This window comes from Danio aesculapii, chromosome 14 (assembly GCF_903798145.1).
Source record: "Danio aesculapii chromosome 14, fDanAes4.1, whole genome shotgun sequence".
NCBI classification, from domain to species: Eukaryota; Metazoa; Chordata; class Actinopteri; order Cypriniformes; family Danionidae; genus Danio; species Danio aesculapii.
This window is the reverse complement of record NC_079448.1, coordinates 2,691,715-2,706,714: the sequence shown is the minus strand read 5'-3', so window position 1 is coordinate 2,706,714 and position 15,000 is coordinate 2,691,715. Positions and strand designations below refer to the sequence as shown.

Sequence of the window (15,000 nt, the reverse complement as noted above, 5' to 3'; positions counted from 1 at the left end):
GCTATTATCATTATATGCATTATTTGCACTGCTATTATCTGCTATGCACTGCTATTTTTAAGAACTCATAATTAGCTATTTTTAAGCAATGTTGACATTTTTGCACAGTTCATCATTGTCAATTAAATAACTACATGTGTATATATCACACTGCAAATAAAATATTACATAGATATGAAATAAAAAGTATTGTTCATTAATAATTCATGCTAGTATACAAATACATATATATATATATATATATATATATATATATATATATATATATATATATATATATATATATATATATATACACACAATGTGTATAATTTATATAACAATACATGATAATATATTATGGGTTTACTTTTTAAGGTAAGGTATTTTTCTCTCATATTTTCTGTAATATATACATTTTTTCTTATTTTTTTGCTTGTAGCATATTGTATATATAAATGAAGCACCTTCATCCTTGTTTAACTTGAAAATTAAAAATTATATAATTTAATATAAAATGTATTTCATACAATATCAATTATATCACATTCCAAATAAAATACTACCAGAAATAAACTATGCTAAAAAGTATTTAATTAAATATTTATTTTAAATAGAACACCAGATATATCTATAAATATCTATATCTATCTCTCTCTCTCTCTCTAATTATATATATATATATATATATATATATATATATATATATATATATATATATATATATATATATATATATATATATATATATATTCATTCATTCATTTTCTTTTCGGTTTAGTCCCTTTATTAATCAGGGGTGGCCACAGCGGAATGAACCGCCAATTATTCCAGCATATGTTTTACACAGCGGATGCCCTTCCAGCTGCAACCCACCACTGGGAAACACCCATACAACTCTCATTCACACACACATACACTACGGACAATTTAGCTTACCCAATTCACCTGTACCACATGTCTTTGGACTTTGCTACCCACTGCGCCACCGTGTTGCCCTATATATATATATATATATATATATATATATATATATATATATATATATATATATATATATATATATATATATATATATATATATAAATTACATTTTTAAATGATCAAATAAAATAATAATATTTAAAAATTTATGCCTAACACTATATTATGCAGTCTTTTATACCAAATAAAGTATTTTTCTAAAATTACTTGTAGTGTAGAAGAATCTATGCGCTAAATAAATGTAATTATATATTTAAAAAAGATTTTGTTAAATGTAAAATACATTTATTTTTTAAAATAATCTAAATATTATTTATTGTTTAGTTTTTATTTAAAGTATATTATTTATTGTATTTATTTATTATTCATTCATTCATTTTCCTTCAGTTAAGTCTCTATTTAAGAGGTCGCCACAGCGTAATGAACCGCTAACTATTCCAGCATATGTTTTACACAGCCCTTCCAGCCACAACCCAGTACTGGGAAACACCCAACACACTCATTCACACACTTATACACTACGGCCAATTTAGTTCATCACCTATAGTGCATGTGTTTGGACTGTGGGGGAAACCGGAGGACTTGGAGGAAACCCACGCCAACACGGGGAGAACATGCAAACTCAGAAATGCCATCTGACCCAGCTAGGACTTGAACCAGCGTCCTTCTTGCCGGGAGGCCACAGTGCTAAACACTAAGCCCCCGTGCCACCCTTATTTATTATTGTATGTATCTAATACTTTCAGAAATATTATATTCTACGTGTTTGTCTTGAATCCTGCGTCATGTTTTATCCTCTTCAGCATTCAGCATCAGTTGTGCTGACGCTCAGAGGAGAAACACTGATGCGCAGAACATCAGATTCCAGCCTTTTGTTCTTTAAATGACACTTGATTGAGTCTCGCTGCTGAGATCATTTCCATGTAAAAGATCTGAATCAAAGCCCGTCTGCAGCTGTGAGTCATTCTGAAGACCAGACGTCGGCCAATCAGACGACACTTTCACATCCGCACACACAAACAACTGCAGCTCCTTCTCATTAGTGTACTGTATGTATCCATCAACTAACAGAGAGCGATACTGTACCACACACACACACACACACACACACACACACATTCATGGGTGTAACTTTAGTTTGAGAATCTGACGCAAAATGAGGGAGAATATTTGTGATTCGAGGCTTATTATTCAGCATTTAGAAATTAGATGATACAAAACTCCTGGATGTAATTAAACTGAATGTATCAACATATTTGTAGGCTACTAAACTACACACAATAAAAAGAGTCAAGGGAATCATTTAAAAGTCTCCAATGTTCATAATTAATGTTTTACATGTGTGTGTCTGTATGTGTGACTGTCATTTGGGGTGCTTTAGAGCTGTGGGTGGAGCTAAAGACATCCGTTGATGGGTTTTGGTCACTGTAGCTCTCTGATTGGTGGGAATTTTTGCACAGCATTATGGGTAATGTAGTTTTACAAAAAAATCCCCCTATTTTTAAAAAAAAATGCATGTAGTGTGTAGTGTACAGTCTGTGTTTGTGTGTAGTGTATGTTTTGTGCGCGTAGCGTGCAGTGTTTAGTGTGTATAGTGTACAGTGTGGGTTTGTGTGTAATGTTTAGCATGTAGAGTACAGCATTTAGTGTATGTAGTGTCAGTGTGTATAGTGTGTAGTGTACAGTATGTGTATTGTGTGTTTAATGTACAGCATATGTATAGTGTGTAGTGTACAGTATGTGTATAGTGTGTTTATTGTACAGTCTGTGTTTGTATGCGGTGTACAGTGTATGTGTGTGTATAGTGTGCATTGTATTGTACAGTAAATGTATAGCGTGTATGTCGTACAGTGTATGTGTGTGTATAGTGTATTGTACAGTAAATGCATAGCGTGTATGTCGTACAGTGTATGTGTGTGTATAGTGTACAGTGTATGTGTGTGTATAGTGTGCAGTGTATTGTACAGTAAATGTATAGCGTGTATGTCGTACAGTGTGTATGTGTGTGTGACCTTCTGCCGTGAGTTGATCATGCCCATCTCCAGTTCGCTGTCGTGCCGGTGGGCTTTTCCTTTACACAGGTGTATCAGGCAGGATTTGATGCGGATGATCAGGTAGTAGAAGGATTTGGGAGTGGGAACCAGATTAAAGGGAGCAGGCAGCGTTCGGCCCTCATCGAAATACGACAGCCAGAGTTTAGCACGAGCAAACTTCCACTCCACGTCAGCATCTTCCTGCACACACACACACGCGCGCGCACGCACACACACACGTACACATGCACACACACGCACTTTTTTTCAAAACTCTATTTAATTAAAAGCATTACCTGAAAATAAAACATGTGTTCTAACTTCTCCTCAGTAGCGAAACAATGTAAACTCGGCATGTTTAATTCCATACATTATCTTTAATGTGAAGAAGTGTGTCTTTGGGTTTGTATGGTTTAGGATTCAGTGTGTGTTGTTGAAACAATTATTTGAGTTTTGGACTGGATTGATGGATGGATGGATGGATGGATGGATGGATGGATGGATGGATGGATGGATGGATGGATGAATTAATGGATGGAAGGACGGACGGACCAATGAATAGATGGATGGATTGATGGATGGATGGATGGATGAATGGATGGATGTATTGATGGATGAATTGATGGATGGATTAATGGATAGATAGATGAGTGAATGGATTAATAGATGGATGAATTGATTGATGGATGAATTAACTGATGGATGGATAGATAGGTTAATGGATGGATTAATGGATGAATGGTATGGATGAATGAATGGATAGATGAATGGAAGGACTAATGGATGGATGGATCAGTGGATGAATGGGTGGATTAATGGATGGATGGATGGATTAATGGATGGATTGATGGATGGATTAAGGGATAGATAATTGAGTGGATGGATTAATTGATGGATGGTATGGATTAATGGATAGGTGGATGGATGGATGAATGGAAGGACTAATGGATGGATGGATGGCTGGATGGATGGATGTTAGGTGGATGGATTAATGGATGGATTGATGGATGGATTAATGGATAGATAAATGAGTGGATGGATTAATAGATGGATGAATTGATTGATGGATGAATTAACTGATGGATGGATAGATAGGTTAATGGATGGATTAATGGACAGATTAATAGATGAATGGTATGGATTAATGAATGGATGGATGAATGGAAGGACTAATGGATGGATGGATCAGTGGATGAATGGGTGGATTAATGGATGGATGGATGGATGGTTGGGTAAATGGAAGGACTAATGATGGATGGATGGATAGAATAATGGATGGATGGATGAATGGGTGGATGGATAGATGTATGTATGGATGGATGGATAGATGGATGGATAGATTAATGGATAGATGGATTGTCGGATGGATGGGTGGGTGGATGGATGGATGATTGGGTGGATGGATGGGTGAATGGATGGATGGATGGATGGCTGGAGGGATAGTAGATGGATGGATGGCTGGATCGTGGATGGATGGATTAATGGATGAATGGATGGATGGATGAATGGAAGGACTAATGGATGGATCAGTGGATGAATGGGTGGATTAGTGGATGGATGGATGGATGGATTAATGGATGAATGGATGGATTAAGGGATAGATAATTGAGTGGATGGATTTATAAATGGATGGTATGGATTAATGGATGGATGGATGAATGGAAGGACTAATGGATGGATCAGTGGATGAATGGGTGGATTAGTGGATGGATGGATGGATGGATGAGTAAATGGAAGCACTAAAGGATGGATGGATGGATGGATGAATGGGTGGATGGATGAATAGATGTTTGGATGGATGGATGGATGGATGGATGGATGGACGGACAGATGGATTAATGAATAGATAGATAGATAGATTAGTGGATGGATGGATGGGTAAATGGAAGCACTAAAGGATGGATGGATGGATGAATGGAAGGACTAATGGATGGATCAGTGGATGAATGGGTGGATTAGTGGATGGATGGATGGATGAGTAAATGGAAGCACTAAAGGATGGATGGATGGATGGATGGATGGATGGATGAATGGGTGGATGGATGAATAGATGTTTGGATGGATGGATGGATGGATGGATGGACGGACAGATGGATTAATGAATAGATAGATAGATAGATTAGTGGATGGATGGATGGGTAAATGGAAGCACTAAAGGATGGATGGATGGATGGATGGATCAGTGGATGAACGGGTGGATTAGTGGATGGGTGGATGGATGGATGGATGAATGGGTAAATGGAAGGACTAATGGATGGATGGATGAATAGAATAATAGATGGATGGATAGATGGATGAATGGGTGGATGGATAGATTTATGGATGGATAGATGGATGGATGGATGAATGGGTGGATGGATGGATAGATTTATGGATGGATAAATGGATGGATTGATGGATGGATTAAGGAATAGATAAATGAATGGATGGATTAATGGCTGGATGGATTGATGAAAACTAAACTGAAATTCACATTAAATGTTAAAATAGTATCAAAATAAAATCGAATAAAACTGTAAAGCCATAATCTCCTCGATGAGAGTGTGTTTGGATGTGGATATCTCAGTGTGTGTTAACACTTATGTAAATGAAGCGCAGAAATAGTGTGAACTTCTGCAGTGATGACGTCATCATACCTCTATCTCCTGGTAGGAGCTGTTGATCATGGCGATGAGCATGTTGAGCAGAACCACCACCATGGTCACGTTATAAACGCCGTACAGAACATAACCGATGTTCTCGATGAACTTATGATCGTACTTCAGAACCACCGAAATCACCTCAGACAGGCCAAAGATGGACCAGAAGAGAGTCTTAAAGCTCTCCTCGACCCTACAACACACCCACAGAGAGAGAGAGAGAGAGAAAGAGAGAGAGAGAGAGAGAGAACAAGAGAAGAGTTACTGGTTCATACATCACATACACAACACATCATGGAACAACTTCTTTACAATTTTTTTGATCAAACATAATATATGGTTAAGTCCATAGTATCATACTACAAACTTAAAGTCCATACCTGGTGGATATATTCTCTTAAATCACTTTTCATTTCATCCTAAAAACAGAATAACTTTAATATGAATGTATATGAGGGCAAGAAGGTCGCTGGTTCGAGCTTGGCTGGGTTAGTTGGCAGTTCTGTATGGAGTTTGCATATTCTCCCGGTGTTGGTGTGGGTTTCCTCCTGGCAGGGGCATAGCAACCGGCGGGGACGGGGGGATCCGTCCCCTTCACTTTTAGAGACAGACCATTTAGAAACAGGTAATTAATAATTACATGAACGTATCTCGTATATGAACGTATATGAATTATATGATCTCATACAGCCGCACCCCCCACTTTTAAAATGTCCGCTACGCCCCTGCCCATGAGTGCTCCGGTTTCCCCCACAAGTCCAAAGACAATCGCTATAGGGGAATTGGGTAAGCTAAATTGTCCGTGATGTATGTGTGAGAACGAGTGTGTGTGGATGTTTCCCAGTGATGGGTTGCAGCTGGAAGGTCATCCACTGTGTAAAACATATGCTGGATGAGTTGGCGGTTCATTCCGCTGTGGCAAGCCCTGATAAATAAAGGGACTAAGCGGAAAAGAAAATGAATGAATGAATGACTATTAAAAAAGACATTGTTTAATGTTTAAGACAAGTAAAATGTTAAGGTGATGTTTTTTTTTTTATGTCAAAGAGATGATTTCACTACATACAAAGTTTAATCTAAAATATTTAAGTATAATTAAATAATAAGTTAAAGAAACATATTTTACATCAGCATATTATAAAGAAAGCTAAAAGCTTTAAAAATATTGTGATGCGTTTTTAAAATATGAATCATTTTTACAGAAAAAAACACAAAATTATAAAAAAAACAATGATTTCTAGCCAATACTTGTTTTTAGATTTGTTGTAGTTTTAAAATAAACTATAAAAGTAACAATCAATATAAAAAAATTACGTTTTTTGTAAAAAATACCTGTAAATTAACAGTGGTGTGGCTGTGTATTTTAATAAGAAAAATGTCCCTAACTTTTGATTAATGGGTGCTTATTAACACTTTCAATTAAAACTGCATTATGGATTGCTGCTCAACTTTTGATATCACGAATGTATCCCGACATTTTAACAAAGTGATTTTAAATGACCTATTGCTCACCTAAAATTACAGTCCAAAAAAATGAGTGTCCAACACTCTTTCTGTTATTTGACAACAATGGTTTGTTCTGCAGCCCTTCAAAAAATATATGTATATATAATTTCCTAAGAAGTCTAATAATATTGAGTAACATTGTGTTTTAAAGCAGTGTTTTAAAGTTTTAAATATGTTTCAACCAAACTAAAAGAAATAAGACTTTTATTCCAGAATAAAAGTATAATTGAAAATACTGTGGAAACAAATGACTTGCTCTGTTAAACATCACTTGGGAAATATAATATTTGGGAAAGAATTACACATTTCAGAGGAAGGATAATTATTTCTTCAACTGTATTTTAATCTTAAACATAGGTTCATTTTTTTCTATTCAGTTAATATAATATATTTCTATTATATATTTTCTCTATTATAGTATATATATATATATATATATATATATATATATATATATATATATATATATATATATATATATATATATATAAGTGAAATATAAACAACTTCTGTCAGATTTCTCTATTGTACAGTGTATAATTTCATGACAATTACACATAATAAAATATATTCATTCATTCATTTTCCTTCAGCTTAGTCTCTGATTTATCATGGGTCGCCGCAGCGGAATGAACCGCCAACTATTTAAGCATGTGTTTTTTTTTATTATTATTATTTTTAAAGGGGTTTTTCACCTTTAAAATGACAGGACAGTAGAGGATTCAGATAGGAAAGCATTGGGAGCAGAGAGAGGGGAAGGATCGGCGAATGACCTCGAGCCGGGAATCAAACTCGGGTCGCCGTGAGCACGTTGGTGCTATATGTCAGCCCGCAGGCTACAGGCACTGACTTAAGCATATGTTTTATGCACCGGATGCCCTTCCAGCCACATCCAAGTACTGGGAAACACTGATACACTCTCACATTCACACATACACTACGGCCAATTTAGTTTATTCAGTGCCCCTATAGCGCGTGTGTTTGGACATTGGGGGACACCAGGAAGGAAACCCACGCCAACACGGGGAGACCGTGCAAACTCCACACAGAAATGCCAACTGGCCCAGCCGGGACTCGAACCAGTGACCTTCGTGCTCTGACCACTGAGCCAGCGTGGTGCCATGTAATAAAATATATTTGTACTGTATATCAAATAGAACTGCTCCTTTTAATTGAAGTGTCTCCTTGTTTCATTTCCTCAGTCTCTCGTGTTTTATTAATAACATCTAGGTGTGGTTTAGAGTTTCTCTCCATCTCAAGTCATTTATCTGAAGATTTCATACTGTAGGTTTATTATAGCCGAGAGCGACTGTTTTATTAACATGTAAATCATATTAGAAAGAGTTTTTAAAAAAATAATCCACCAAGTAAGCTCTTCTTCGGCTTCTGTTATGATCTCCTTCACTCTCTCGTTCTATTTGCCCTCATAAATTGCATCTCCTTGTCTTTATTGTTCGAAATGACACTTCGTTTCTCCTCGTCTTCTCGGTTTTCCATCTATTCGTCTCTGTGGAGAAAGTCTCAGCCGCTCTCCATCCCAAAGACTCGAATAAATATTAGCCGCAGATTAGATGCCAGTCAAAATGATGAAACGAGCTCGTCTTTTTAATATAAGAAGATATTCCTTTGTGTGATGAGAGATAAAACTTCAGATTCTCTGTCATTCTTTAGCGTGATGTTTGCTGACAGGATCAAAACACATTAGGGGATAGTGGCTATAGCTAAAAATCACCCCCAAAATGGTTAAAGTGAGCTCTATGTGGAGTTTATAGAGCCAGATCAGTCTCAAAATGATGACATTTACTAAATAAAAGTCAATTCGTAAATTCAAGACACAATTCATAAATATAAAACACAATTTGTGAATTCTCAAGCAGAAATATTTCCCCAAGTGAATTGGATTTGTATATTTATGAATTGTGTTGGCGCGATACAGCCATTTTAGTTCACCCAATTCACCTAGAACTGGGTTGTGGTTGGAAGGGCATCCGCTGCGTAAAACATATGTTGGAATAGTTGGCGGCAGTGGTGTAGTCCTAAAAAAAGGTGGTGTACTATTACACTCGACCCAAATTTTAAATAAAAGTAGGCAAAGAAATGACGAAAGTCAGTGTTTCTTTGATTCATTAGCTATATATTATATATATATATATATATATATATATATATATATATATATATAGATAGATAGATAGATAGATAGATAGATAGATAGATAGATAGATAGATAGATAGATAGATAGATAGATAGATAGATAGATAGATAGATAGATAGATGGAGACTAAATAGTTGAGTTTTTAGTCGTTTCTTGAAGGCAGCAAGTGACTCTGCTGTTCTGATGCAGTTAGGGAGTTCATTCCACCAACTGGGCAGATTGAATGTGAGAGTTCGGGAAAGTGATTTCTTCCCTCTTCGGGATGAAACAACGAGGCGACGTTCATTCACAGAACGCAAGTTTCTGGAGGGCACATATATCTGCAGAAGTGAGAGCAGATACGAAGGAGCAAAGCCAGAGGTCGATTTGTAAGCAAACATCAGAGCTTTGAACTTGATGCGAGCAGCAACTGGCAGCCAGTGCAAACGGGTGAGTAGCGGAGTGACATGTGCTCTTTTGGGTTCATCAAAGACCACTCGTGCTGCTGCATTCTGAAGCAGCTGAAGAGGTTTGATAGAGTTATTTCAGTTTTGAGCGAAATATTTATTATTACTGGTTTAACCATTATGCAGAATAACAAATGTTCATTGACTAAAACGAGAAATGCCCACATTAAAACTCAACTAACCAAAAACAGAGCAAAGTTGACCAAATATGACTGCTAAAACTAATTAATAAATTCATATGCAGCTCAGCAAAATAACACTACAATGCACAACAAATCTTGTGTTTATTTCTGTTATAATGAGAAGTTTGAGACTGTGCGGAACTCATCGCTAGACAAAAACTGAGCATTTCGAGTGGGGAAAGTGGTTTTTAAATCAAATAAAACCATATTGTCAATAACTTTTATTTTGATACCCTTTTATTTTGTCTGTCAATGCCATGGTTGTGGTAGGGAAGGGGTCATGTACTGCTTAAAACTGTAAATGTAAAAACTCAGTGAATAAATATACATTAAAAAAACTTTTATTTTCCTTCAGCTTAGTCCCTTATTTATCAGGGGTCGCCACAGTGGAATGAACCCCCAACTATTGCAGGATATGTTTTATGGTGCGGATGCCCTTTCAGCAACCCAGTACTGAGAAACACCAATACACACTGATTAACACACACTCACATACACTACAGGCAATTTAGTTCATCATTTCCCCTATAGCGCATGTGTTTGGACTGTTGGGGAAACACCCGGAGGAAACCCACGCCAACACGGGGAGAACATGCAAACTCTGCACAGAAATGCCAACTGACTCAGCCGGGGCTCAAACCAGCAACCTTCTTACTGTGAGGCCACAGTGCTAACCACTGAGCCACCGTGTCGCCCTGAAAAAAATAATCTGTTTGTGAAATGTTATCAATATTAGGAACTCTCCAAATCTGCCACTCACAGCGCTCAATTTCAGTCAAGATGTCATCTTAGAAGACAGCTGACTATGTAGGAGGCGGATGGCAAAGCGTGCTCGCTGGGTTTTGGAACGGAGCGATCATAATGAACTTCAGGAAAACCTACAGAAAAGCTGCTCTACATGAGGGTGTCAAAAATTTCGTATCTGCAGGTAAACGCGTCCTAAAACACACACACACACACACACACACACAAGCGTTCAGCACTCGTCTCATTATGTTGTTTCTTTTGTGCACTTCTCTCCTCTGTTTCATAGATTTACTTGACTGAGAGTGTGTTTAAAGAAGTTAGCTGAGAGAAAGAGAGATTTCTTTTCTGACTCATGTATAGGTCGTTTACCTTCCTTGAGAAACACACACACACACACACACACACACACGCACACACACACACACACACACACACACACACACACACACAGAGCTTAGTGTTCATTTCTCTTGTGTTGCTTTGCGCCCACAGACTGGGCAAGAAAATCATCTCCCTTTTTTTCAGTGTTTTTCTCTCGTTCCTAAAATACCAGCCATATATTATCCAGCCCTCGTCTGACTCTGGTTCCCCTGTGTTTACCGAAATAGCTCTTCATTAGGTCTTTAACAGTTTTATTTAATTCATTCAGCAGATGCTTTTGCACATATCAGTGAGGTCTGGTAAAACGCTTCATCTGAACCAAATGACCAGCGTTTTTTTTTTTTGTGCATCATGCAAATGAGGGTGGGCGGAGTCTCAAAAATGATCTATGATAAGCCATTAAAAAAAACCTCATGCATTATTCATACACTGCAATAATCCACTACTACACCTGATTATTGCATCATACACACTCGCTGACCACTTTATTACGTCCACCTGCTGGGTTAGAACTGCTTTAATTCCTCTCATCAATGATTTAAGTAAATTCACATCTGTGCACAAAGAAATCTCCATCCTGAAGGGGCTTTATACACCACCTGACTTCAAACTTGACTTAGGAAAAGAGTCAGAAGGTCGATTATTCTGCTAAGTAACACTTTACAATAAGTTTCATTAGTTGATGCATTTACTAACATGAACTAATCATGAACAACACTTGTACTTCATTTATTAATCATAATTGAACATTTACTAATGCATTATTAACATCCATGTCCATGCTTGTTAACATTAGTTAATGCACCATGAGTTAACATCAACCCAGGCTCATTCTGAGAACGTAGTCCTGTGGACGTTTCTGGAGACCGCGAAATACGTCCCGGGAGGTACATATTTTTGCAGTTTTTGTTTTCGCGAATCCGCGAGAGGCCGCTGTGTGCGCTTTTACACGTCTCGAACGTCTCTCAAGAGCGCCGTTTGCACCCGCGCCATTCTCGCAAAACCCGCTAGAGGCCGCTGTCGAACGACCTTCTGCCTGCCTGCCTGGATGACAGAATGATTGACCGTGCGACCGGCCAATCGGCTGACCCACCCTCCTCCTTCCCTAAACCAAACCAACGACGATTCACAAAAGCCGTTCAGAAAAAGAAAAGCCCTGGTCTGACTTTTACCACGTTTTCAGATTTTGACTACATTCTCACCCTGTGACGAACTGGTTCACTTTGTTTTTGTTTTCTTACCTGATTTCTGGAACCGCTCTTCCCCGGACTTGAACCCGGTCGTCGTCATGGTCAGCCCCTCTCTGCGCCTCGAGTCTGCCAACGTACACGAAGAGCTAACCGGACAAAACTGGTTGCTCTGGGAAAGCCCTCCACATGGAGGCGAGCGGCCGGCCGGCAAGCGCCGAAAGGAATGGCGTCACACCACCCGCAGCATTCGCTTAAAAAAATTAAATGCAGCCGTACGTACCCCCGGTTACGTATTTCGCAGTCTCCAGAAACGTCCACAGGACTACGTTTTCAGAATGAGCCTGGGTTGGAACAACGAACACGTCTATCATAGTAAATGTATTGTTCATTGTTTATTGTTCATTGTAATTAACATTAACTAATGAACCTTATTGTAAAGTGTGACCGGTTATTTTACTTACCCCATTAGCAGATTATTCAGCTAGTTTTAAGGACAAACTCTTTTTGAGCTATTATTTCTGAAAACAAGACAATATATTTTGCTTATCTAGAAAATGTTTCTTGATTGAAGAATTTTTAGATTTCTGGACTAGAAACAAGACAAAAAATGCTTTGCTTGTCTAGAAACGCTACTTAATTTAAGAATTCTGTACTAGACACATAACAAATAAGCAAGAGAAGCAGATTTTTGCAGTGAACTCACTGTATACTTTCTCTCTTTTTTGGACCACTCTCTGTAAACATTCCCTGAAAAGTAGATCCACAGTTCCTGAAATACTCTGACCAGCCTACAAACAAGTCACCTAAATCCCCCTTCCACCCCATTCTGATGCTCGGTCTGAACTTCAGCAGATCTTCTTGATCAGGTCTACCTGTTCAGATGCTTTCATGTGACATTTTTGCCTTAAGCTGTGCTTGAACAGGTCATAAAGTGGCCGGTGAGTGTATTCATACATACCCGAGTGTGTTTGCGTCTGCGTTTATGCATTCTCAAATAGCTCTGAGAAATCCCTGAGTGACAGTCAACCCCAGGGGTGACATTTCTCAAGAGTTCCTTAAACGTTTTTATATGTGAATAGCAACACACACACACACACACACACACACACGCACGCACTCACACACACACACACACACTCACACACACGCACACACTCTCACGCAAGCTTTAAAAGAGGAATCCTGCGCTCAGATTAACCTCTCTCTCACACACCGCGAGCGTGTTTGCTGATCGATGTGTGCTTCAGCTTCTGCCAGCGGGAGAGTTTTGCCTTTCCTCTCCCGGTTGGAGGACATTTTCACTCATTCTGTCCCTTCCTGCCAGCTGTTTGCTCTTGTTTTTATCTCTGAAGAGTAAAAAATGAAAACCCTGCAGTGGTGCTTTATAGAAATGCTCTAGCATCATATCTGGGTAGGGCGTCACGGTGGCACAGTGGGTAGCATAATCACCTCACAGCAAAAAGGTCGCTGGATCGAGTGCCAGCTGGGTCATTTGGCATTTCTGTGTGGAGTTTGCATGTTCTCCTCGTGTTGGCGTGGGTTTCCTCCGGGTGCTCCGGTTTCCTCCACAGTCCAAACACATGCGCTATAGGGGAATTGGGTAAGCTAAATTTTCCGTAGTGTATGTGAATGAGTGTGAATGGATGTTTCCCAGTGCTGGGTTGCAGCTGGAAGGGCGTCCGCTGCGTTAAACATCTGCTGGATAAGTTGGTGGTTCATTCTGCTGTGGCAGATTAATAAAAGGACTAAGCCGAAAATAAAATAAATGAATGATGGGGGGCGACATAATGGCTCAGTGGTTAGCGCTGTCGCCTCACAGCTAGAAGGTCGCTGGTTCGAGTTCCAGCTGGGTCAGTCGGCATTTCTGTGTGGAGTTTGCATGTTCTCCCCGTGCTGGCGTGGGTTTCCTCCGGGTGCTCCGGTTTCAATAAGGGAATTGGATGAAGTTAATTGACCATAGTGTGTGTGTGTGTGTGTGTGTGTGTGTGTGTGTGTGTGTGTGTGTGTGTGTGTGAATGTGAGAGTGTACAAATGTTTCCCAGTTGCTTCCCAGTTACTGGGTTGTGGCTGGATGGGCAGTCGCAGTGTAAAACATATGTCGGAATAGTTGTCGGTTCATTCCGCTGTGGCAACCCCTGATAATTAAGGGACTAAGCTCAAGGAAAATAAATGAATGAATAAATGAATATGTGTGTGTGTGTGTGTGTGTGTGTGTGTGTGTGTGTGTGTGTGTGTGATCAATGCTGCTGTCTTTCAAGTATCAGCTTTCACCAGCACTTCTTCAATACTGCCCACAACACCACACCCACACACACACACACACACACACACACACACACCCCCCAAGAGAGATCATTATCACATCCACCTGTATCACACATACACACACAAGACACAGAGCCGCAGACACACACACACGTATCGGCGCTCTAACCTTTAAAGCTTGTTAGCAAACCTGTGAGCGCTTCACATCGCTGAACCCTGCACTCGTCCTGTCTGCTGTTCATTTCCCATGATTCATTGTGCTGAATCCAGAGAAAGACTGACCTCAGTGAACGACTGTGAAGCTAAAACATCTGCAAAACAGCAGCAAGATAATAACTCTCAATGCTTCTAGATTTTGAGTGAACTGCTTTCTCTATCGTCAGTAAAACTCTCAATGGAAGGAAACATTCAGAGCAACTATCTACACCGTCAACACTCAGACTATTACTCTTGCTGCTTGTTCAAACTATTCGTTTTCCTTCAGCTTAGTCC

At 38.8% G+C, this 15,000-nt stretch overlaps 1 protein-coding gene across 1 annotated transcript in view; it reads right to left on the bottom strand.

The window, feature by feature from the left end:
* The window catches only part of trpc7b (transient receptor potential cation channel, subfamily C, member 7b), a 198,875-nt gene that overhangs the window by 2,069 nt on the left and 181,806 nt on the right, over positions 1 to 15,000 (bottom strand). The window contains exons 8-9 of the mRNA XM_056472900.1: positions 5,633 to 5,828; positions 2,976 to 3,197 (exon numbers count right to left, since the gene is read on the bottom strand). Of these exons, the coding sequence (XP_056328875.1) occupies positions 2,976 to 3,197; positions 5,633 to 5,828 (418 nt within the window). The remainder of the gene's footprint in view (positions 1 to 2,975; positions 3,198 to 5,632; positions 5,829 to 15,000) is intronic.